Below are 26727 nucleotides of genomic sequence, written 5' to 3' on the forward strand. Positions count from 1 at the left end.
CATAACAGTTATCTACGACTTGCATCAATTATCTATCAATCCCCAAATCATTCTACCATCTTTCTCAGGAAATTAAAACCCAGTTCACAGCCTTTCACTCTACACTTCTACTTTATTAAGTAACACAAATGCTACTCTCCTCATTTCACAGATGAGCAGACAAATTTATCAGGATTAAATGATCTGTCCATTGTTATGCAGCTAATACATGTTAGAGCCAGGCTAACAGTTGGTTAAAAAATAAACACCACAAAGATAGGTGGGAAAAAATATTTATAATTATTTTAAGGTTTGATAAAAATAGCTAAATGCAGTAATTTTCATTTTTCATTAATGTATTAAAATTTACAACAAAAAACAATTGCCATTACAAAGAAAACTAACAAGCATAAGGAAATCACTCCTCCAAAGATCATTTCCTAGCTAATTCTTGTTTGCCTAAAGGAATCATGGGTAAATATACCACCTAGATGGCACACTGGGCTACACAGTCTCCTATGAAGTTTAAGGGAAATTAACTTAAAAAAACTCCAGGAAAAATTAAAGAACCAGAAATCATATTAAAGGTCTTCAAATCAAGTCATCAACCAACATAAGCTCTTTTTAGAGCTGTCACAGGCTATAAAATTATCCCCTAGAAAAGTTTATTTGACTTTCCCTAGTCTGACTGAAATCCAAATTCATATTCATGAGTTACTAAAATTATGGTAATAATTGGCCAGTTGGGAAATTTTCAGTTGTACCCTCTTTCCCCTATTTTACACAGAACTAGAAATGTTGGTAACAACAATAAAATAAGAGAAAGAACTTAAAAGAAAAAGCAACAACAAAAAGGAAACTAAAATATCCCAATCTGAGGAAGATAGCATTTTCTTGGCAAATCTCAGAGCATCGGTGCCAAAACTAAGATAAAATAACTCCAGGCACGTTTTTTTTTGTTTGTTTGCTTATTCTTTGCCAAGACTTGAGAGCAACCTGATGAGGAAAAGAAGGCTTCTAGCAAGTGGATCAGCAACAGTTTTATGACAAGTGGTCTTAGAGAGTTGCCTGGGAAACAGAAAGGTTAAGTGATATTGTAGCCAGATCTGATTAAGGATGGTCTAGTACTTCGGTTTAAAAATTAAAACAAAATAAACTATCTAAAAGTTAAGATAAGGTTTAATCAGCCATAGTATAGAAGGGATTTTCAGCAAGGATACAGCGCTGATTCAGCTGAGTGCAGCTTCTTTGTTTCCATATTAGACATGATGGCACAAAAGTTAAGCCTGAATAAAAGTTACCCCTGCCCTTAGGGGCTCACTTTTGAAATTAAGCCCCTAGGAAGTTACAAAGGTTAATGGCCAAAACTTAGTCCCCTAAGTCAAGTGACAACGGCTGCATTATCTTTCAAGTGAAAAATAATTTAGATTAAGTAACAGATAATATTCCCACCACAAGTGACCTGCTCAGGGTCACACAGACAATATATGTTAGAGATGGGACTGGAATCTAAGTAATCTTGACTCCAAAAGTAGATTCTCACTATTATACTACTCTGCCTCTCTTCAGCAAAATAAAGGGATTAAAAAAATCCACAAAATTATCACCATTTCTATACATGACTAACAAATAAAAGCCTGGAGGAAAAGATTAACAACATTTTTTAAGTCCATTCACTAAAACTGCAGAGAAAGAAAATATCCATCTAACTTTCTAAGACATGAAAACAATTTATAGAAATATAAATACAAAACAATCTCTACAGAAATAAAGGAAAACTTAAATAAAAGCAGAAGTATTCAATGTTCACTACTGAGCCAAGCCAACATAATAAAATATAATCTATATGATCTATAGCTTTAATAACAACATATAAGTGTTATTTCATAAAACTAGGCAAAGTAACAAAAAAAGTTTATTCTGAATAATAAAAAAGGAGGAATAAAAGTTGTCCTACATTATCAAATTTTGAACTATATTATATAGCAACAATCATCAAAATGGCTTTGGCAGCTAGGTAGAATAGTGGACAGAGTCTAGTACTCAGAGAGTCAAGAAGACCTATGTTTGAATCCTGCCTCAGACACTTACCCAATATATAACTAGACAAGTGGCCTCAGTTCCCTCATCTGAAAAACTGGGACAGTATCACCTATTTCAGAGAAGTGCTGTGAGGATCAAATAAGACAATATAAGTAAAGTGTTCTGGAATCATTAAGCACTATATAAGTGTTATTTTATTTTTAATAATGGTTAAAAGTAGAGAAATGGATGGGTAATAGCCTAGAAAAGCAATACTTAGCACAAACAAGTATAGTAGTCTAGTAAGTATGTAAATATTTTATCAGTATTTCTCTATGGCAGAGGCCTGGAATACCACTGCCTCTGAAAAACTAAAGACAAGCCTCACAAACATGGCAATGGAAAGGTGCTTACATGATAGGTGTGTACAATAAATAACTAAGGAGGAGCTCCAAAGAAGAAAAGGAATAAAGGATGTCATTAAAGAACTATATGGAAGAAAGTAGAGATAAGCTGATCACCTGGTGAGAAAAAAGAATGGTAAGTGTCTGGAGTATCACAGGTACTGTACCCCTGCAATTTTGATCTCCAGCACAGTAAATGAAGCCCACTGTGCTGAACTCTAGGTGGGTGGTCTTCCTTTTCACTAAGATTGGCTAGGAAAATTGTAAACCATACTGGCAGGAAATGAGTTCAGGCATCCATAACAAATAACACAAATCAAGATAGGTAAATAATCTCTATATAAAATCTTTTCTTAAAAAAAAGTAGAGCAAAACAGGAGGTACCTTTAATATCTACGGTAAGGAGAATTCATAAGTAGACAAAGGATAGAGAGGAGAAAAGAGGCAAAAAAGACAATTTGACTATATGAAATATATTCATTTTTGCACAAAATATAGATAGAATAAGACAAACTAATGATTAGGAATAAATCTTGGTATCAAACATTCCTGATAAAAGTCTGATTCCAGGGTATATATATATATATACATATATATATAATTGACACATATTTACAAAACTAAATCATTTCCTAATAGGTAAGTGGTTAAAGGATGGGAAGTTTTCAAAATAAATATATCAACAAATATAAAGAACAAAGAATACACATAAAACAAAGATTTCAAATCATTAATAATAAAAGAAATGCAAATTTAAATAATTTGTAGGTATTAAGCTATTAAAAAATGGCAATGTGTATAGACTATGAAAAGAGAGTGAGGCTAATACGCTGTTGGTAGATTAAATCAGGCCTAATGTTCTAGAAAACCATTTAGAATTATTTGAGAAAAATAACTATTTATATCCTTTGACCCAGCAAATGATTCTACTACTGGATGGAAATCCTAAAGGAAGTCAATGTCAGAAAGGAAGTTCTTTTTGGTAGCAAACTACTAGAAATCAAGGTGCTCATCAAGTAGGGAATGGCTGAACAAACTGTGGCATATAAACATAAAGGAATGTTGTTGTTCAATCATTTCAGCCAACTCTGACTCTTTGGGACCCCATCTGGGATTTTCTTGGCAAGGATACTGGAGTGGTTTTCCATTTCTTTCTTCAGCTCATTTCACAGATGAGGAAACTGAGGCAAACAGGATTAAGTGACTTGCCCAGTAATGGTCTGAGGCCAAATCAGAACTCAGGTTCTTCTGATTCCAGGACTGGCATTCTGATTCACTGAGACATTAGCTGTTTCCAATAGCTCTAACTAAGAATATGAAGAATTTAAAAACCTGGTAAGACTTGTATGAACTGCTTCAAAATTATAAAAGAGGCTGGAAAACAATATATATAATTACAGTAATGTAAATGAAGACATAAACCAAAAGACTTGGATCAAATGAAATGAGTAATTTTGTTTCCAAATGACTGATAGTGGAATACCCTTCCCTCCTCTCAGGAGAGAGGTATAAATTATGGGTGTGGAATGTTATACTATGTTTCAGTTACTATATCATACTCTTTGATTACCTCAGTTTTTTCAAAAAAATATTTCTTTGTTTTTTCATAGTCAGGGTCAAAAAAGTTATTACTAAGACAGTACTGCTTTTTCTTTATATCTTCATCACTTGGCACAGTACCTGGCACACAGAAAGCACTTAATAAAGGGTTGGTGACTGATTGACTCTTTCCAGACTTATTTGTACTAGTCTTCAAACAGGTACATTCTGCTGCTGGGACTGTTCTTACAGGCCTTTCTAGCAAGGTGGTACCTGTCAAGAATTTGTCCTTAACAAGAGGAGCAGCTAGATGACTTTTGGAGTCTGAGTCAGAAAGACATGAAGACACTACCTGGGTGACCCCGAGCAAGTCACTAAACTGTTTTTGCCTCAATTTCCTCATTTGTAAAATAAGCAGGTAAAGGAAAGGGCAAACCACTCCATTATCTTTGACCAAAAAAATCCTAAATAGGAAAACAAAAAGTTGGACATGACTAAAAAAAACTGAACAATAACAACAACAAGTAGAAGGGGCTTGAGTTTGAAGCCTATAAAATCCTGGATAAATTGTTTGACCTCTCTTAACCTTATTTTTCTCAATTTTAAAATGAGGATAATTCTTGAAATGCCAAATGCTTTGAGTTGTTGTTTGTTGAAAATATAAAAATAGTATAGAAATGTGAATGATTATTATTATAGAGCATATATTATATATTATTATAGATGGTACCTAATTATGCAGGCAGTCCATACAAAGCAAAGTTATTTCAATTTCAACTAATTTATTATGACCAACTAATAAAAGAAATTATTTCTCCATTAGAAAAACTAAAAAATACAATTAATAATGGTGCCCTGTAACCAGAAAAATTATAGCTATCTTCTTCCAAGTTAATTAAAACCCACTAATAGGGCAGCTGGGTAGTTCAGTAGATTGAGAGCTAGGCCTAGAGATGGAAGGTCCTAGGTTCAAATCTGGTCTCAGACACTTCCCAACTGTGTGACCCTGGGCAAGTCACTTAACCCCCATTGCCTAGCCCTTACCACTCTTGGCTCCAAGACAGAAGGTAAGGGTTTTTATTTAAAAAACAAAAACAAAACACTAATAAAGACAGACTTTTAACAAAAATGCTTCAAGATTGACTTCAGAAAATTAAACTTAAACGTAGATCAAGAAATTGTGAATTATTAAACAATAATCAAGTGATAAAATCTGAAATTTTATTCCTTTATATTTTTATTAATTTTTATTTTGAATACTTTCCCATAGTTACATATTTTATTCCATTATGTTTTATATAAATGTTTAAAATAATGTTAACAGGCAAAAGTACTATCTTGAAATTCTAAATTTCAGTATTTCGAAAATGCAAAAACATAACACTTATTTCTTAACATAAATCCTTAATGATAATGAACTGTTACTAAAAATAATTGCTAGCATTTATATAGCACTTTAAGGTTTGCAAAGGATTTTTACATATATGATCTCATTTGATCCTCACAGAAAGCCTTGTTATCCTTATTTTATAGATGCCAACTGGGAAATGCACAACTAGGGTCTTCAACAGATTTTGAACTCAGGTCTTCCTATTCTATCCATAGTGTTACCTTAATTACCATTCTTAAATCAGAATATCTCAAGTAACTTTAAATTACACAAATTATACCAAAAATAATTCACAAGGCAAACAACATTGTATTCTATTTTTTAAATATAACACACTACCAGTTCTAAGGTCAATAAGCAATATAAATGCATCTTGTGTGATAGACTTCACATTTAAAAATTCCTTTTTAACAGAAACCATGAAATCTGACTTTGTGTTTTATCCAAAAGTGAAGCAATTCTATGATAAAACCTAAAGTAGGGATAGGGTAAGTGGCCAGACTTTGAGTTTACTCATGCTGGAGCTTCCAGTGAAAATCCCCGATACCAATGCAAGTGGGAGCCCCTAACCGTGCCCTCCCACCCCCTGCACCTTGGAGCCTATGAGTGTGGTCTAGAGCACTGAGGAGCTAAATGACCTACTCAGCATGATGCCACCAGTGTGGACTAGATGTTTTACTTGAATCTAGGTCTTCTAATATACCATGCTGCTCTCAAAATTGGAAACAAATCGCATAAATTGGAAACTATCCTGAACTGAAGACAGGCAGTATAATCACCACATTGTTAAATACTGTGAGGGGACATCTTCCAGATTCACTAAGTTAAACAAAAAAGAACTCAAATATTTTACCAGATTTTTCACAAAAGTGGTGATCTAGACAGTGAACAACATATTTACAATGAATGATAAATCAAAGAGAATATGGGTAATGGCAATGTGTTTTAGTAGTATGGTTAAAAGGACTCCCCTCAGAAATGAGGACTTCATTCTCCTTCACTGATAAATATTCAAAGGAAAAGAATAGGCAATTTTCAGAAGAAGAAATCAAAGCTATCGACAATCATATGAAAAAATGTTCTTTATCACTCTTGATTAGAGAAATGCAAATCAAAACAACTCTGAGGTACCACCTCACAACTAACAGATTGGCCAATATGACATTAAAGGAAAGGGATAAATGTTGGAGGGAATCTGGCAACTTTGTGACACTAATGCATTGCTGGTGGAGTTGTGAACTGATGCAACTATTCTGGAGGGCAATTTGGAATATGCCCAAACAATGCATACTCCTTGACCCAGTAATACCACTACTAGGTCTATATCCCAAAGAGATTTTTTAAAAATGGGAAAGGATCTGTTTGTACAAAAATATTTATAGCTGTGCTTTTTGTGGTGGCAAAGAATTGGAAACTGAGAAGATGTCCCTCAATTGGGGAATGGATAAACAAATTGTGATATCTGATGGTGAAGAATACTATTGCACTATAAGAGATGATGAACAAGATGATTTCAGAAAAAGCTAGAAAGATCTTTATGGACTAATGCAGAATGAAATAGGCAGAAACAGGAGAACATTGTACAAAGTAACAGCAATATTGTGGAACTATCAAATGTAATACTTGGCTATTATCAGCAATACAATGATCCAGGACAGTTTTAAGGGACTTATAACAAAGAATGCTATCTACCTCCAGAGAAAGAACTGTTGGAGTAGGAATGCAGATGAAAACATGATTTATCACTTGTTTATGTTTTGGGGTCTTGGCTTTTCAAGATTAATCACTTACATTGTGGTATATGATGGTAATAGAATACTACTGTGCTGTAAGGATTGATGATCTAGAGGATTTCCATATGAACTGGGAGAAGCTCCATGAACTGATGCAGAGTGAAATGAGCAGAACCAGGAGAACATTGTACACGAAAAGTGAAACATTGTGAAACAATCCAATGTAATTTGTCAGTAGTGGCAATAAAACAAGTCAGGACACGAAGGACTTATGTGAAAGAATGCTATCCACACTGAGAGAAAGAACTATGGGAGTAGAAATGCAAAAGCAAAACATGTGACATCACTTATCACATGTATATATAGATATATGATCTGGGGTTTAGGCTTTTAAAAAATCTCTCCATAGCAAAAATGAGTAATATGGAAATGGATATCAAGTGATAACATTTGTACAACCCAGTGGAACTGCTTGTCAGCTCTAAGAGGAGGGAGGGAAGAGAGGAGGGAAAGAAAACAAATCATGTAAACATGGAAAAATATTAAAAATTAAAATTTTTTAAATGGTTATCCACTTACAAAAGAGAATGCTATGTAAATAAATTTTAAAAAAAGAAATAAGGATTTGTCAAAATACACTGCAAGCCATTTTGGGTGGTGAAAAAAGATGGTAGTAGATGGCATATTTAAGAAAACAAAGGGCTGATAGATATGTAAGCTGACCAAAATGTTCCTTTTGGCAGCTTGGCAATCACAAATAAGCCATTAAGGCAGGGCTTGCCTACATTGTCAGGGTTCCCCAGAAAATTTCCTTGTTGACTGTATATTTCTGTGTTTTTTTCTAGTGAACTAATAGAACTAAGACACATCTGAAATACGTAATATTTTCACTTACAGGTAAATGTTTATTACGAGAGAGAAGAGCAGGACAAACATAAACACGTATATTCATACACACATATAACTGAATGCAAATAGTCATTAATGTTGTGAATATTGCAACAAAGGATACTAAGTTTTACTGAACAAATTCAAAAATACAAAGAAAAGTATATTTATTTAGGTAGGATTTATGTTAAATCACACTGTATATTCATTCTCTCATAAATGTCCTTCAGAGAGGACAAAATCTTAAGAAGCTCAAAAAGAGTTATCAAAGCTACCAAAAAGTTGTCAACTCTTTTCCTGGTTGGAAGGGGAAGAACCTTAAGTTCAAATCTTAGCTTTGCCCCTGTCATGTGCACAAGTACATGCATGTATATGTGTATGTGTGTGTGTGTGTGTAGTGCTATATTATATATTACCTATATTTATCCAGTGTCTCCAAAGGAAAACTTGAGAATATTTTGAAATAAAAATATTAAAAGCTCCATTTGTAAGAATGAGGAAGATGAAAGTATTCACTACTTATACAGCAGGAACTGCAACATCTCAGCTCTTAAGGGTTTCTTTCTTTAAAAACAAAACAAAACAAAACAAAAACCCTTACTTTCCTTCTTAACATTAATACTATGTATTGGTTCCACAGCAGAAGAATGGTAAGGGCTAAGCAATGGAGGTTAAGTGATTTGCCCAAGATTATATAGCTAGGAAGTGTCTGAGCCAGATTTGAACCTAGGGCCTCCCATCTCTAGGCCTGGCTCTCAATCCATTGAACCACACGGCTGCCCCAAAGGCGTCTTTCTAAAGGCAGCAGTTGTGACATATTTTTGGATTTTCAAAATGGAAAGAGAACAAGCAGAGCTTTTCTTCTTGCCTTTGAGAAACTTCTCTCTTCAAAAGAACTCACATTTTAAAAAGAGCAGGGAGGCCTATGCTAATATATCAAAGAAGAGAACAAGAAAAAAATAAGTATAAAATCACCTAAAATACCATGTATTCGTAAATATTCTAATCAGTTTCTCTATTTTAAGTAAATATGAAAATTATTAATACTTACTTGTGCATATTTTCAACTCCTATTATGATCATGATAGAGTATGAAATTCCACTTTGTACAAGAAAATGTAAGGCATACCTATAAAAAGCAAGACAACTATTAGAAGAAAAATGTTAACATTCAAAAACATCAACCATCCATTCTGTAACTGAAAATAATAAAAAAGAATCAGTTACTCATTCAGGAATTACCATTACATGGCAAAAAACAAACACAATAAAGCATATGTGTACATAGTGCTTTCTTATATGAACATGGATCATCCATAATTCTACTAAAATTAATTTTTCACTGATGGCAAATAAAGTATGGCTCAATCACATGAAAAACATCTATTATTTAAGTTTCCAAAAGTAATAATATCCTTTAAAAGCAGTACTCATAAATGACATAAAACAATTAATATGAGAAATTAATAAAACATTAGGAGAAATCACTCTCCCTACTTATTCTTAGACTATGAAAACTACAGCTCAGTTGTTTCCCTAAACTTCTAGTCTATTCAATTCTTTCTTTAAAATTTCATTAAGACATATGTAAAACCCAGTGGAATTACTCATTGGATACTGGGTGGGGGGGGAAGGAAGGGAGGGAAAGAACATGAATCATGTAACCATGGAAAAATATTCTAAATCAATTAATTAAATAAAATTTTTCAATTCAAAAATAAAATTAAATTTCATCAAATTAAATTTTTGCCCCATTTACACGTTAAAAGTTTCCAACATTTTAAAAAGCATTGAGTCTCACATTCTCTCCCTCCCTCTTTTCTAGCCCTGCTAAGATGATAAGCAATCTGATACAGATTTTACATTTACAACCTTCTATCAAAAAAGGTTCTAACTAAGATGGTGTAGTTCTTTCTGAAGTAGGCATCTACTATTAAACAGGAAAACAACTGAGACTATGAATTCATTAAATAAATATCAAATACATATGTGATTATGAATACTTCTGGTTAAATTAAGACTGTTCTTTCCACTTTAAAAGTATGTAAGTAGAAAAAAAATCAAGGGAGTTTCTGCATGAGTTCAATGAGTGGAGGGATGGAATGGATAGGAAGAAGGGGTGGGGGTGGAAAGGAGTAAGAAGAATGGGGATATAGAGTGGGAAATGGGGGTTAGGAAAGGAGAAAAAGGGAAGAAAGGAACAAAGCAGGAAGGAGATGAAGAGAGGGAGAGAAGTGAGAAAGTGAAAAGAGAAAATGTGAAGCAGGTAGAGGGAGAAGAAAGTTGTTAAAAAGGGAGAAAGAGAGAAAAGAAAGAGGAAAGAGGAGGAGGAGAGGAGAAGAGGGTTGTACATGGATGAGCAGGGAGATTTCTTCCTCTCTCCACCAGGAGACTAATGGTTGCCTTTCTGCAGAAAACTACAGTAAGCTTCAAGTTCCCAGGAGTCGTCCTGACAACAACTTGAGAAATAAATGGAGTTTCCTAGCCCAAAAGGTGGCAGCTGCCGTTGGAGAATGGTAGAACAAAGTTCCTACAGCATCTATGTGAGAGCAGACATGTGCTCTCAGTCACTCTGCATGAACCCTATCTTCCTGAGAGCACAGGGATTGGCCTTGGGAAGAAAAAGGCTACCTCCTCAGGGATGGAAGAAAGGAGAAGAGAACTGGGAATCATGGTAGGGGCTATGAGATGGAATGAGACAGATATCAGAATAAGTGGTGAACTAACTAAAAGGAGGAACCTGAAACCAACTCTTTGGACTCCTAGGTTAGCTTTCTCTCCTTTAAGCCACATTGTCTCTCATTTTTCATTTTAGTAATGTTAATTACAATTTATCAGAAGCGTGTTAAATAGTTTTAAATCTCTGATGTTCCCTATTAGTTGAATTACTCTAACTATGATTAGAATTATTTTTAATTTCAAACTACATGATACTATAAGTGGTCGCTAATTTTCCAAAAGTTTGTGATTCAGAAGCTAATTTGTAAGTCAGTCATTTATTTGGTGTTCTAAATGAAACAAAATTATAAATGATGCTTGGTATTCTAAGCTAAATCCCCCACAGACTACTGAGCCCAATGCTTAAAAGATAAAAGCAGACTCCTTAACCTGGTATTGACTTATTCCAGCCTTCTCCCCACCAAAATCTGGCTCCCACATACCTTTCCAGCCTTCTTTCATGAATTCTTCCTTCTAGTCAAATTGGTCCCTAACTTTGACATGTCATCTCTGTGTATTTGTAGAAGTCGTTTGCCATGAAGAGAACACCCTCTTCTCATCTCAGCATCTCAGAATCCTTTTCTTTCCAAAAGGATCAAGATCAAGGACTAGCTATTCTGTGAAGCCTTCCATAATTATTATAATTGATAGTACTTTCTTCCTCATCCATTTTCCTTTTCTGTATGGAGTTTTATTCCACTCAAAAGAATATAAATTCCTTAAGGACAGTAAACATTTCATGTATGTCTTTGTATCACCAGAAACTAGCACACAGGTACATACTACTACTACTGCAACTTACTACTACTACCACCACCAACAACATTAATGAGGAAGAAGACTGATGAATTGAAAAATGTTCCTGAAATTCTGTATATTTGCAATAAAAATAGTAGAAAATATCTTAATAGAATTAAAATACAAAAACAATAGAATTAAAGAGTCATATCTTTAGAACAGTTATTTTTTTTTTTAGAAAAGTAAATTTAGCTATAAGGGATGAAGAGATAATGGAAAGTTTGCTGTCAAGACTAATAGGAATTTCAGATCATTTTAAAGGAATTTAGTTAAGAGGTTGATAGTACTTCTTCCTTTGGGCCAGTTCTTTAAATGTTTCTAGAGAAGTTCAGAGAGCTGCCTTCTTTTTTACTTTAGGAGTAAAATTTTCAGCAGCCACTAAAAGTATCCACAGAGGAGTAGGGTCTTGTTTATCAAAGAGTGTCACAATCCCCATAAACCACACTAAAGGCTTCAGACACGCTTTTAGTTTTTAAAGTTTAAAAGAGGCACCTCACAGTCAAGTTCAAAATCTCATTCTGTCTTAATCTTCTATACCTCCAATAAAACAAGGCCATTATTAGGGTGTTTGTTCACAAACCCATAGGGTCAAAGATTAAAAGCTAGAAGGGACCACTGTCCAATACAGTGGTTCCCAAACCTTTTTGGCCTACTGTTCCCTTTCTGGAAAAAATATTACTTAGCCCCCTGGAAATTAATTTTTTAAATTTTAATAGCAATTAATAGGAAAGATAAATGCACCTGTGGCCATCACCGCCTAGCTGGATCGCTGCAGCACCCACCAGGGAGCAGTAGCGCCCACTTTGGGAATCACTGATCCAATATATTACAGATGCCAAAACTGAGGCTTAAAGAGGTTTTTAGTGACTTTTCCATAGTGACCGGGTAGTAAGCAGGGGCAGCTAAGTGGCCCAGCAGATAGAGCACTAACTCTGGAAGCAGGAAGACCTGAATTCAAATCCAGTCTCAGACATATACTAGCTGTGTGACCCTCAACAAGTCATTTAATCTCTAACTGCTTCAATTTCCTCAACTGTAAAATGAGGATTATAACAGCACCTACCTTCCACAGCTGTTGTGAAGGTCAACTGAAATAATAGCTGTATAGCACTTGGCACAGTGCCTAGAACATAGCTGGAGCTTAGTTAAATACATATTTTCTTCCTTTGCCCTAAAGGTCAAGGCAGGATTTGAATCCAGGTTCTCTGACTCCAAAGCCAGAACTCTTTGCACTAAACCACACTTTCTCCTATCAGTTAAATTTTCAGTAACATTCTTCACAGTCAACAAGCACTTATTAAAAGCCTCCTATCTCCAGGCACTGTGCTAAGCACTAGAGATTCAAAGAAAAGCAAAAAACAATCCCTGCTCCATCATTAACTGAATGCCAACTTTTTTTTTTCTGAATATCATTCACAACAATTTATGTCAAGAGTCTCCAATATGTTCTCTAGTTCTTGGGCTTTGGAGTTAGCACAAGTTTGACAACAAAGCTAAAGGGTAAATGGCAGCCCTAAAGTCACGCGAGGCAAAGTCTTCCCCCACTTCCATAGCTCAAACGCTTGGGTATGGGGGTAGGAAAGTGGTTAAACCTTAAATGTTCTCTAAACAATTTGTTAAATATACAAGAAAGCAGAAACATAACTTTTTGTTTGGGAATTTTGAAGAGAATTTTTTTTTACATTATCCACTTAAACCCTATCAATGTTTGTACCATGCTATCCAAGTTAAAGCGCACATCCCTCCTCTATTAAGAACTGATGAGCTAACTTTCAGAGAGGGGATGTATTTTGTAGGGAAACAGGGTTTATAAGGAAGTAGATATTGGGCCAAAATAAATCTGCATCATTTTTTTAATACAGTCTAATTTCAGAAATAAAACTAACTTAAAAAGGAAAAGTCACCAAAGCTTGTCAATCACTAACATCCCAGGAACTTTGATACACTGAGTAGAATAAAGTTCATTATACCCTTCAGGGCTCTATGGTTAACTTCAGGAGGGAAACTGCTAACAATAAGGGCTCTTCAAAAGTGGGCTGGTACCTAGGAAGGCTGTGAGGTCTCTTTCACTACAGGTTTGCAAGCAGAGGCTATAGAGGCACTCTTAAAGATGTTATAAGAAGAGACTCTTAAACCGTAGACAAAATGGGCTTTGATGTCTCCTTTCAAATCCAAGATTTTGTTATTCTTAGAATGTTAAATCAAGTGATTTGGGCAGCATTTTCTACAAGGGAAAGAGTTAAGCTATCTTTATTAATTTTAAAAATAATCATTTTTCTTTTATGATTTTCTCTCAGCCCATTTTTCTCTAATTGAGAACAGCTTCTTCAATAGTAAGCATTTCCAGGACGAGCTTAGGTGGCTCGATGGATAGAGTGCCAGGCCTGGCGTTGGGAGGACCTGGGTTCAAATTTAGCCTCAGACATTTCCTAACTGTGTGACCCTGGGCAAGTGATTTAATTCCCAATGCCTAGCCTTTACTGCTCTTCTGCCTTGGAAATCAATACAGAGTATTCATTCTAACATGGAAGGTAAGGGTTTAAAATATATATCACTTCATATATTTTAGATTATGGCTGATGAACATTATAGATAACTTTAGAACCTCTAAGTTTAAACTTTGTCTCTAGTAATTGCCACAACCATAAGCCACTTAAATCATATACCTAAAAATCAGTGATAGCTTTTCTCCTCTTCTTTAGCACTCTTTACTTCAAACTTTTCTGTTTGCATTTACCAAATAAAAGTATATCACTAAGAAGGACACTTGAAAAGCAGTGATTCAATCTAAAATAATGACTTTGTCCTTCTGAGCAGTGAGTCTATGTAACAACAGATGGGTTAAAAAGATCTAATAATAAATAATAGATGTGTGATCCATCTATAAACATTGTCACTATTACAAAGGCAAAAAGAAACCATTCCTCTCCACTTCTATAATGGTGACTCAGTTGGCTTTTTATTTTTTTAAAACCCTTACCTTTCATCTTAGAATTGATACTATATATTGGTTCCAAGGAAGAAGAGCAGTAAGGACTAGGGATGGGAGTTAAGTGACTTGACCCTTGACCCTGGAAGTGTGGTAAGCCAGATTTGAACCCAGAATCTCCTGTCTCTGAGCCTGGTTCTCAATCACTGAGCCACCTAATTGCCCCCTCAGTCTGCTTTTTATGATGTTTCCTTTTAATTTGTTTATGATTTTTTTATATTTTTTTTACTTGATTTCACCTTGATAAAAAATTATTGACATATGAGGTATAATGTGGATCCAAAAAATACAATATACCAAAAGTAATACGGCCTTCATGAATAATCTTGGGCCTCAGTACCTGGGTATATTTTTATCAGTCATGATTAGGGAGATTTCCTAGAACATCTGAACTCTAAAAGATGCTGATTTTTCTTCAGTATCTTATTTCACCAGTGTAAGTCCTCCCCCTATTGATTTGGACCATTTCATAATTTAGTAGAGTGTGTTCACAAATTAATGTCACAAAAACATAACCATTACCCTGCAGCCAACCTTGTAATAATCTTCAATGAATGCACCTTAGCTAATTCTCAGATACTTAAGATATTATCTACCCATAGGTCCTTATTCCAATCCTGCACATGGCAGAACCTACTATAGTTTACTCTATTAGCAACAGCTTTCAAGAATCCAAAGTTATTTCCCTACCACAATGAGACAATGAAGTGTGATTTCAGAAAGAAAGAAAAAAAATGTCAAGCACTTCCTAAAATCCATACTCTAAAAGTAGGCTTGTTTGGATGCCTATGGTACTAAAATGGCTACTATGAAATAATCTTTACTTTTTAAGACATCTTATTTATATTATGCCAGTTACTGCATGTGGTTCCAAAGCTGTGCAAAACACACAAAAATAAGCAAAATAAATATGAAGAAAATGATGACTCTAAAGAAAAGATTGCTTTTTTGTGTGTTCCTGGCACTTAGCTCAGAATCTGATAAATACAAAACATTTCATAAATGCAAGATGATGCTGATAAGAAAAGTCTAGCATATTAGAAAAAAAAAAGTTAAAGATTCTAAAATGCTGCCAAAGACAACTTTCTTATAGAACTCATGAATTGGTCATGTACCACTGAAGGAAATAATTATATTAACAGAACTCTGATTTTATCAAAAAACTGAATTAGATTCAAGATACTGTGCAAGGCTCTGGGAATACAAAAACATTATAGTCTCTGGTTTAATAGAGTATACAGTCTGGGCTGAGGGTAAGATAAAGGGGAGAACTACTTAGTATAATACAAGCTAGGAAATGATAGAGAAAAAGGAGACATTTACACTGTTTCTAAGCAAATTTAAAGAAGGAAAAATATGTAACCATGAGTAGAATGGGACTTAAGAGCACCTTAGCTTTGCCAAGGATTCTGAAAGGCAGAGAAGAGGAGGCAATATACTCTAGGCAGGAGGAACAGCCAACCTCAATAATCTTCAGAGTTCTAAGATGGAATATTAAATTTAGGTCAAGACTACTAAACTAGTTTGGAAGAAACAAGTGTACTAAAGGAGTGGTGGTGGAATGTATCATAAGATTATTAAAAAAGATTGCAGCCAAATCATGGTGCATGGATTTAGCAGACTAAAAAAAAAAAAAAAAAAGGCATTACCTGCCTGATAGATAGCCAATCCTATGGTGATGATAATTAAAAAAAAAAAAAAAAGTATCCATATTTTAAATGTCACTGTTATTTTAATCATGTGTCTGGATGCTTTGTGACCCCATTTGAAGTTTTCTTTTCTTTTTAAACTCTCACCTTCCATATTACAATCCATACTTAGTATTGGTTCCAAAGAAGAAGAGTGGTATAGGCTAGGACTTGCCCAGGGTCACATAGCTAGGAAGTATCTGAGTCCATATTTGACCCCAGGACCTCCAGTAGGCCCAGCTCTCAGTTCACTGAGCCACCTAGATGCACCATTTGGAGTTTTCTTGGCAAAGATAATGGAGTGGCTTGCCATTTCTTTCTCCAACTCATTTTACAGATGAAGGAACTGAGTCATGGGGTTAAAGTGACTTGCCCAGAATAACAGAGATGGTAAGGGTCTGTGGGCTGATTTGAACTCAGGAAGATTAGTCTTCCTGACTCCAGGCCCAGGGTTCTATCTACTGCTCCACCTAGCTGCCCTTAAAATTTAAATATCTATAAACAAAACAAGATAATCCTAGAAGAATATGGCTCACAGAAATATGATACCCTTAATATGATATCATTCCAAGAGTTTATCAGAAGTTTAAAAGAAGTGATCGGAGGGAAGTAAAAAGACAACCAACAGAACTTAAATGGTTCAAATCACAATCCCTCTTGAAGAAAAATAGCTATTCACTATTCTCAGTGATTAGCACAGTGCTGGTCTCCAGGTAATACTTAATATAATCAAATGTTTAAAAAACATTTTCTATTAAATATTTGGAGTGGCTACAAATATTAAAACAAGGCCAGAAAAAAAGTGTTATCACTGCCCTGTATAGTGTCATCCTGCCCTGAGTCATCAAGATATAGATCAAGTTGAGGCATTTTTTTCCTTTCAAAGAATTCTTGTGTCTAACTAGCAATAGAGGACACAGAATTCCACATGCATGATAGTGAAAAGAACAATAAAACTTCAAATCAGCCTTAAGTTCTTAGTGAGAAAATTTGCAACCACACACTGTATAAAAATTTAAGACTCTATAGATACTGTCAGAAAATAATTACTCCACTAAAATATTTTGTAATTTTCATCATAACCTGCTCCATGTAGCAACAACATTTATTCAGTATCCTCCATCTAAAGAAACACTACACACATCGCTACTTCTGCTAACAATTCCTTTTCTGAGTTTGAGTGTTCATATTAGTGAAATATTAGCACTGTAACTGAGAATTACCAACTGTAGTTGCCTATGAAAAGGTATCCTTTACTACAAAAAACTGCAAGTAGTGAGGAAATGAAGGGGTTTTCCTAGAGGGAACAGAAATATCTTTTTCTTTTTCTTTTTCTTTTTTTTCTTTCTTTGGAAGATAAAAGTCTCAGAATCAGCAATAGAACCCAAACAAAAAGATTTAACAATACCATATTAAAATCTTTTTATCCACCAACTCCACCAAAAATTTATGCAACAGAAACTTGTTTTGACACAAATGTTACATAAAGAGAAAATAGCCCAGTTATGAAAGAAAATTTATACCTTTTATAACCTGTATGTTTTCTGTACTTTCTCATTAGCTTTCAGAATTTCAAAAATCTATAAAACTGAGGTTAGAGATGATGTAGTAAAAAAAGGAACTTTTCTACCTTTTAATTCTGCTACCACAAAGGTGACAGATATTAGCCACCCTACTTTTTCCATTCATTTAAAATGATTACTATCAAGTAAAGCATAAAGAAGATAAATTCTTGCCAAAGTGCTCACTGAATAAGTTCAAACCAAGAAAGAATTCTTAACCTATAAATATGCTTTTTTCAAAAGAAACATATTTTGATAATCTTATTTTAGTATAATCCACTTCCTTTGTAATCTTATGTATTTTGTTTTATGCATTTATAAACTCCATTCTGAGAACAGGTCCATAGACTTCAATAGACAGATTGCCAAAGGGGTCCCTGACACAAACATGTTAAGAATCCTGAGGGTGTCCAAATGCTGCCGATTGCAGATGGCAAGGTGATGATTACATCAAAACCCAGAATATTTCAGAAACTTCTAGGGAAACTATAACTATTCTCATAACTTCTACCTAACAAAAGAAGAAAACACTTAAAGTGAATGAAGAATGTCTGTTTAGACTATAGTGAAGATAGGATTAACTCTCCTCTGCCCATTTTTTAGATTTAATCAGGTGTGCACCCCACTTATCCTTAAGTGGGGGAGGTCCATGACCCACATGTGAGAAAGTGGGTGACAAATCAGAAACCACTGACTGTCCCCTGGGGCTAACCAGAAAAAAAAAGATTCATCAACCATTTAGTAAAGGTAATAGCTAACCTAAGTACTCTGGAATGCCTGTTCCATAGAAAACAAACTATTTTATCTTAAACTTTTTTCATGTCCTCCATCTCTTTGAACTAAGACTTTAATTCTCCCTAATGGCATGGCTTCCATGGATCTCCTTGCTAGCATTTTCTAATTGCACCTTCATTCATTCACCCAGACTCACTAGCTATGGTAGGGGAAGTTGGATTACTCTTTGCTCCTTATTACCACTTCTAGGCTCTCCCCTCTACCACTACAACTAAATCATCTCTTCCCCTTTGAAATTCATTTAGTAAACATTTATCACCCTCAAGACACTCTCCTTCCTGCTTCAAAGGGTTTAGTGCCAGGCTCTATGTCTTTTCTCCTCCCCAAATTCTGCCCTCATATATTCCAGATCTTCAAAATACATACTGATGTTCTCTCAAATATTCTAACCCTGAATTCTCAAATTATTCATTTCTCATGACTCATTTCCTTCACTCTACCACAGCTACCCAGTCATAATTTTAACCTTGCCATCAACCACAAGGGCCCTACACCCATGTTCATTATTCCACCTCTTCCTCTGCCTTGAAACCTCTTGCTAAGAGTTCCCTCTTCTTCCTTGTTCGGTATCTCATATCACTGAGTGGCCTTCTGCCACTATCTCTTTCTTTACTCCTATTTCACACAAAGAAATGGTCTTTCTCTTCCCCCACGCAAACTTCCCTACATGTATCAATAGTCTGTTTCCATCCTGAATTCTCCAGGATATTGACCCTTCCTTTATCCCCATTCTCTCACTAATATTCAATTTCTTCCGGTCTACTGGCTGCTTCTCTCCTAACTACAAATATACCAGTGTTTCCCCCAATCTCAAAAAACCTCACTTGGTCCATCCATCTCCACAAAGCTTTTGTTCTATATCTATCCTCCCTAAATTGTGGCTGAAGTCCTTGAGAAGGCTAATCTGAAAGTCTCCACTTCTTTTCTTCTCAATGTTTTCTTAACTCTTTTGTTTGGTTTCTGACCTCATCATTCCCCTGAAATTGCTCTCCAAAGTTACTATAATCTCTTAATTGCCAGATCTTATGGCCTTTTGTTAATCCTTATCCTACTGAATTCTCTGTAGCTCTTGAAACCACTGATCACCTTTTCCTTGATGTTCTCTTCTCTCCAAGTTTTGCAGGGACTGCTTTTTCCTGGTTCTCTTCTACCTATCTGACTGCTTTGCTGGCTCTTTATTTGAATTCAAGCCTAATACTGAGGGTCTCACAGGGCCCTGTCCTGGGCCCTCTTCTTTTTTCCCTCTATACTGTTTCATTTAGTAATCTCATCAGCTCCCTTGGTTTCACAATTGTTATCTCTATGTAATTGATTCTCAAATCTACTTATCCAATTCTTACCTGTCTCAGAACCTCTAATCTTCCATCTCCAGCCACCTTTTAGACATCACAAAATGGATGTCACAGACATCCTAAATTCAACACAATCACAACTGAACTCATTACCTCCCCATCCTTAAAAAAAACTAATCAAATGAAAAAAAAAAACCTTCTTCCCTCTTCCCAATTTATCCATTACTAATTATCCATTACATTATCCTCCCAATCACCCAGACATACAACCTTGGTGTCACTGTCAATACCTCACTTCTGCTCATCTTCCAGGCCAAGTCAGTTGCCAAGTCCTGTTAGTTCTACCACTGTCACATTTCTTGGGTATATTCCTTTTTCTTCTCTGGTTCTACTGCCACCCTCTTGCAGGGTTTCTTTCACTAACCCAAGATTGGGCTATTGCAACAGCCTACTGGCTGGCCTCCCAATCCATCTTCTACTCAACTGTCAAGATGACCTCAAAATGAAGTTGGACCATATTACCTCCTTATTCAAGAAACTCCTGTGGCTCCCTATTATCCACAGGATCAAATATAAAATACTCTGGCTTTCAAATCCTTCAATATCTGGTCCCTTAGGGGGCAGCTGGGTGGCTCAGTGGATTGAGACCCAGGCCTAGAGAGGGGAGGTCCTAAGCTCAAATCTGGCCTCAGACACTTCCCAGCTGTGTGACCCTGGGCAAGTCACTTGACCCCCATTGCCTCCCTTACCACTTTTCTGCCTTGGAGCCAATACATAGTATTGACTCCAAGATGAAAGGTAAGGGTTTAAAAAAAAGAAAGAAAGAAAATCTGGTCCCTTCCTGCCTTTCCAGGTTTCTGATACCCTAACTCTGTGCCCCTCCATTTAATCTGTGATACAGACCTCCTTTTTCCTGGCACATGACATTCCATCTCCTGATCTGATCTTTTTTACTGGCTGTCCCTCATGCCTGAAATTCTCTCCCTCCTCATCCTTGTTTCCTAGCTTCCCTGACTTCCTTCAAGGTAGTTCAGGTCAAGTTCCATCATATGCAAGAAGCCTTTCCCGGTTCTCCTTTATCTTGGTGCCTGTCCTCTAAGATTACCCCCAATTTATCTTGTTCATGGTTTATTTGTATATACATCATTACTTAGATGTTGTCCCTCTTATTAGACTGTAAATTCCTTGAGAACAGGGACTAGTTTTTTCTTTTCTTAGTAACTTCAAAGGTTAGCATAATGCCTAGCACAGAATAAGTACTTAAAAAATGCTAAAAAAAAAAAATGCCAGCTGACTGACTCCGTTAGCATCTATGCAATGAATGTCAAAAGAACAAGAGAAAAACATCAGAGATGAATCCCATGTGGAGGACTTATGGGGAAGAAAGACATATATGATCTAGGATGGTGAGCATGAAGTAGTTGGATATGTACTATTAAAAGGAATACCCACATCAGTGAGATCATATATCTATAGAGTACTACTATATTTATTCTCACTTCAAATGAAATTTTAAAACAAAATATGTAAGATGAATAGAAAAAACTATATGAGAATTAATACTTCAACAAACTACTACTTCTGTTGTTTAAAATGCATTAACTATTATGACTAGACACTGATAACATTATCAGAACTCAAAAACATGCATTTCTATTTAAAACGATCAAAACAGCTACTTACCATCCAAAGCAAAATAGTGAAAGATAAAGGCCCAAAAGGGTGGCAACAACATGTCTTATAAAAGAGCTAGTTTTGCTTGAATGTAGATAAGTTCGAAACCAAACAGCTGCTAGCAAGGCAAAAAGTTGGCACACTACAAAATTGACCTGTAAAAAAGAATATATATAATATTAGCAATAAGTCCCTGTGTTAATTCAATGATACATTTTAAATTTCATGATGGAAACACAAAAAGTTGGATTAAAAAGATAAAGTTATTAGTTGTGGGGCCACAGTAACCATATCCTTAGATAATATATAACAAGCAAAACTGGGCTCTATAGTATTTCCATAAACTATTTCATGAAGCAAAGGTATGCTTAAACTGTGATTTCATTCTGAAATTTATCTTTTAAATCATTACTATATAAACCAAGTTCATAATTTCTTTAATGCTTATTAGTATTTGTGACCTGAAGAAACAAATATATTTTCAAATGTATCTTAATAGTAGAGATTCCTAAAGTATTGAGGTCATCAACACAGTGGTCTCCTCTTGCCATTGATTTAATTTACAACCACTCTAGAATTTTAGTAGCTAAGCTTTGAGAGCAGCTGAAAGTGCTTAAAAAATTCACTTTGTAGCAAACCTAGTGGAGATGAACCTCTCAACTTGGCTTGTGTAATGGATCTGTATATATCATAACAGAAGAGGGAAAATGAGAGTAGAGTAGTGCTCTCTGGTTGGTAATTTGTCATTCTTTTTCCTAATATTTCTTGTTCTCAAATTTTTTTACTATAAATATCTTACTCAAGAATCTATAATGTTTGAAGGCTAAGGAAAATAAGTTTCTCTGTTATTAACTACATGTGCTCTATAGAGTACTTGTGGATTACTAATTATATGTATCTTAGAACTGAGAAAAACTTTGGAAAGAAAAACAATTTTATGCTATAGAGCTATTTGTAAAAAATATAGGAATATATTTTTAGATTGATTCTTATAGAGAAATCTTTACCCAAAGAGAGAGAAAATTATTTCCTTTCTTGCACTCCTACTGTAAACAGCTGAATGCTATTGCACTAGATGATTTTTAAGAGACCAATGTTCTTTGAAGGGTCTAAGCCAGGGGTTGGCAACCTTTTTGACCGTGAGAGCCATAAACGCCACATTTTTTAAAATGTAATTTCGTGAGAGCCATACAGTGCTCACAGTGAGCGCTCCTGTAACAGCACCTGAAAAAAAATTGACTTTATGGCTCTTGCAGAAAGAGCCATATATGGCCCTCAAAAGAGCCAGATATGGCTTGAGGGCCATACCTTGCCGACCCCTGGGCTAAGCCAAAGGCAATTTTCTTTCCAGTAACTCAAGCATCTTTTCCCAAAGGAATCTATTCATATTTAAATAACAAAAACCCAGTCAAAAAGTGAATGCATTTTTATAAATATCTAAATATTTTTAAAACTAAGCTTAGCGATATTTTGAGAAACTTAAAATCAAGTGCTATTGCTTATCAAATACCAATATCCTTTAAAAATGCCACTAAAACCCTGTATTTCTTTCAACTATAAAAGAAACTTTCAGGGGTTAGGGGGATGATTTGTTTTGATTAAGTTATACTCATTGATAGAAGGGAAGATTCTATTTGGAGGAGAAAGAGCTTTGGGAGTTAATCTATCAATCAGCAAACATTTATTAAAAGTTTACTGTATGCCAGGTTGGTTATTCTCAGTCTAGTATAGCCCATCTGCTGAGATGACTCACTGAGGAATGGCTACTGCACATGCTCACACTACAGCTTCTTGAAGCCACAAGTGAGAGTTGAGTGCCAGGACACCAAAGATATAGACCTGAAAAGAGATAATCCTCCTTAAACAATCATATACCCCACTGTGTTAGATGCAGTGGGTACAAAGAAAAAATTGAAACAACTTGTGCTTTCAAGGAACTTGCATTCTAATAGGAAGGTAGGAAGACAACATGTACAACATACATATAATTATAGTCCAAACATATATAAAACTAAAATAAAATTAATTTATGGGTAAGGTACTTGCAGCTGACTCCATCAGGAAAGATGTTAAGGATGAAGTATCTTAGAAAGGGAACTAGGAAATCTAAGAGACAGAGTTGAGGATAGAACACACATAACTTTATAATATTTCCTTAGGTCATAATTTTGTTTTTATCTTAGAAAAAACTAGCATCCTTAGATCATCAGCACCCTCAATGTCTCTTATAATTAGAAATGGATATAAATGTAAACATAAGCACCTCTGAAGGTAGTCAATAATATGGGTAATGTCAATGAAAACTGTCCATGCTGAGATCTATACCTTTGTTCCCACTTAACAGTGCAAATATGAACAATATGTGATTTTAATTGCTGGGCATGGAGGCTAATAAAAAATTACTAATATCTGCCTTTGGAAATCAGCTAAAATTGAAACAATTGCTTCAGAAGTTACCTGTAATAAACAATGATATCCACTGAACAAGATGACTTTTAATTGAGAAGACATCTTGATCACAAGACTAATTCATAAATTCACTCTATCCTTATATATATATATATACACACACATATATATACATACATATATATATAGGTATCACAAAGCCTTTTTAAAATGGAATAAAATTTAGAATAACATTAACTAATTTTCATTTTTAAAAAATTTTTTAAAAGATACCTATTGTGGATTTTTCATAAACAATAAAAGTTTTAGAAGGAGGAAGTTATTTATTCTTTTAGTTGCCAACCAAAGACCCATTTTAAACTTGATACCTATAACTGCAGAAGCTAGGAACAAGCAATGAAGGGAGAAGACAAAATAAGCTAATTTTAAAACAGCATTCTCAAAAATAGGGGTTAGTTCTTAACCTGGGGGAGTGATCTATGAGCTTCTAGAAATATTTTGATAACTATATTTCAAAATAATTGGTTTCCTTTATATTCCTATATATTGTGTTTTATTCATTTTAAAGCATTAATTTAAGATGAGGTCAGCTCAGTAAGTTTCACCAGACTGCCAAAGGGGTCCAAGACACAAAAAGATTAAAAATCTCTCCCCTTGAGTTAACCATGTACATGAACAGGAATCCAATGGCTATGAACAGGTAAATGATTAAGGGCTTTTAAGGTGTTAACAAATGATTATAGTTCCAGAAGGTATGTAAATAGAAGGAAATGGTCCAGCAACCTGATTTATACTATGTTACTCCCTGAGATATTTTTCAGTTGAATGTTATAAACGGAAAATGACCCGCCCTAGGAAATGGGTGAAAGGCTTATGAGAAACACATATACTAAAAATGTAAGATTTATAAGAAAGATGTTAGACTACATGTCAGATAGGCTAAGGAAGGAAGCTGAAAAGAAAAATATTTAAGTAAAAAAGACTTCAAATCAGTGTTAAGAAGATGTAAAATGGAAATAATGAGACAATGTAAAAAAAAAAAAGGTAAGAATTAAAAATATTTCAGAATCAATATAACTAGTCTGGATCTAGTGTAGCAACATTCCTGCTCCAGAGAATAACAATGGCTCACAGATGCTTAAAAGGTAAAGAATCCTATTATCAAATCCAAGAAGAAATAACCATAGTTGTTGGTGAATCTCCAGGTAAGAACACAGAAGTAGTCCAAACACATCTGACAAGGCTAGTTTAGAATGAAGTCCTAGAATATGTACTAAGATTAGAGTTCTCCAAGACTTATTAAATGCACCTATCATTTCTGTCAATTGATGTGGTGTTCAAAGACGGTTTCAGACCTAAAATGTATTACTGGTGACTCTGACCATCTTAGAAAGAAACAAGAATTTAGAAGCATAAATGTTACTGTATTTCTTTCTTCTAGTTTAAAGGCTCTGATTTTGGACAAGAAAAGAAGGTATGTGAATTGAGGTCTCAGACTTCAAAAAGTAAAATATTTTCTGAATCAAGGCTTAAGGTACCAGAATGAACTAGAAAGATAGAAAACATCCGAATTTTTGAAAGTCATTTGGGTGAATGAATAGTTGTATCCAAGGAACATTAGACACACAGGATCAGAGATTTCAAGTCTTGAGAGATTTTCATTCTTTGAGTTTGTATCCCCACTACCCGCACTCAGTAGGCTCTTTTTTTTTTTTTAAACCCTTGTACTTCGGTGTATTGTCTCATAGGTGGAAGAGTGGTAAGGGTGGGCAATGGGGGTCAAGTGACTTGCCCAGGGTCACACAGCTGGGAAGTGGCTGAGGCCGGGTTTGAACCTAGGACCTCCTGTCTCTAGGCCTGACTCTCACTCCACTGAGCTACCCAGCTGCCCCATCAGTAGGCTCTTAATAAATGTTTGTTGACTGAATGACTCAAGGTCATCAAAGCCAATTCCCTTATTTTACAGCTGAGGAAATCAAAACACAGAGGATGATTTATCTAAAATGAAACTGTATAAAGTGGAAAGACTGGGAATTCAAACCCTAACTCAAGTGCCAATATGTTATATAATGTACCACATAGCCCCTTTGACATCAACTTGGAAGAAATTATCTTTCATGACATTGTACCACAATTTCCCTCTTCAACATTTACAAAGACTTTGATAAAGTATGGAAGAAATGTTGATAAAATATGTAAAGTATACAAGGTTGAAAGGGATATCTAATCATTATAGCTAAAAATTAAAATAATATTACAAAACATTTATATAGTGCTTTAATGTGTATAAAATTTAAACATCTCAATCTACCTTCATAATAATCTTACAATATAAAAGTACTTGGTGTTAGTGTCCCCAATTTACAGAAAATTGAGGTTAACAGATATTAAATGGCTTGTCCTTTTTAAATAATAACACAGCTAATAACACTAAGAAATGAGGTTTGGGTTCAGGTTTTCCTGACTTAAATCCATACTGCCTAGCTAAAAGCAGCAGGGTCCAAAATAGAGTTAAATTTAAAAGAGCATGACTAAACAATAATAGTTCATGTTAAAGACATAAGTTTTAGAGCTTTAATTTATTGCAAGTTCCAATGAAACAAGAAAGTAAAGCAAGTCAAAAAACCTAAGGCAAGGCTTAAGCTCCATTAATAGAAGACAATCTTTGACCACCATGACAAATGTTACCACTATTCTTATTGCTCATCGGATACCTAGACTATTTTATTTTAAAATTCATCTTCAAGCCAGTTTAAGACAGACTCTATGAAAACAGACTACTCCAGGAGAATTAAAGTGTCTGGAGAACAAGGCCTATTTTGTTTTTTTCTCTTTTTAAAATAGTCC

The 26727-nt window shown here is 34.9% G+C and overlaps 1 protein-coding gene across 1 annotated transcript in view; it reads right to left on the minus strand.

Moving 5' to 3' along the window:
- MBOAT2 (membrane bound O-acyltransferase domain containing 2) overlaps positions 1 to 26727 on the minus strand; it is a 184336-nt gene that overhangs the window by 122442 nt on the left and 35167 nt on the right. Inside the window, exons 2-3 of the mRNA XM_044663619.1 lie at positions 21481 to 21626; positions 9007 to 9084 (exon numbers count right to left, since the gene is read on the minus strand). Of these exons, the coding sequence (XP_044519554.1) occupies positions 9007 to 9084; positions 21481 to 21626 (224 nt within the window). The remainder of the gene's footprint in view (positions 1 to 9006; positions 9085 to 21480; positions 21627 to 26727) is intronic.

The sequence above is a fragment of the Gracilinanus agilis genome, chromosome 2 (genome assembly GCF_016433145.1).
Source record: "Gracilinanus agilis isolate LMUSP501 chromosome 2, AgileGrace, whole genome shotgun sequence".
In the NCBI taxonomy this organism is placed as follows: Eukaryota; Metazoa; Chordata; class Mammalia; order Didelphimorphia; family Didelphidae; genus Gracilinanus; species Gracilinanus agilis.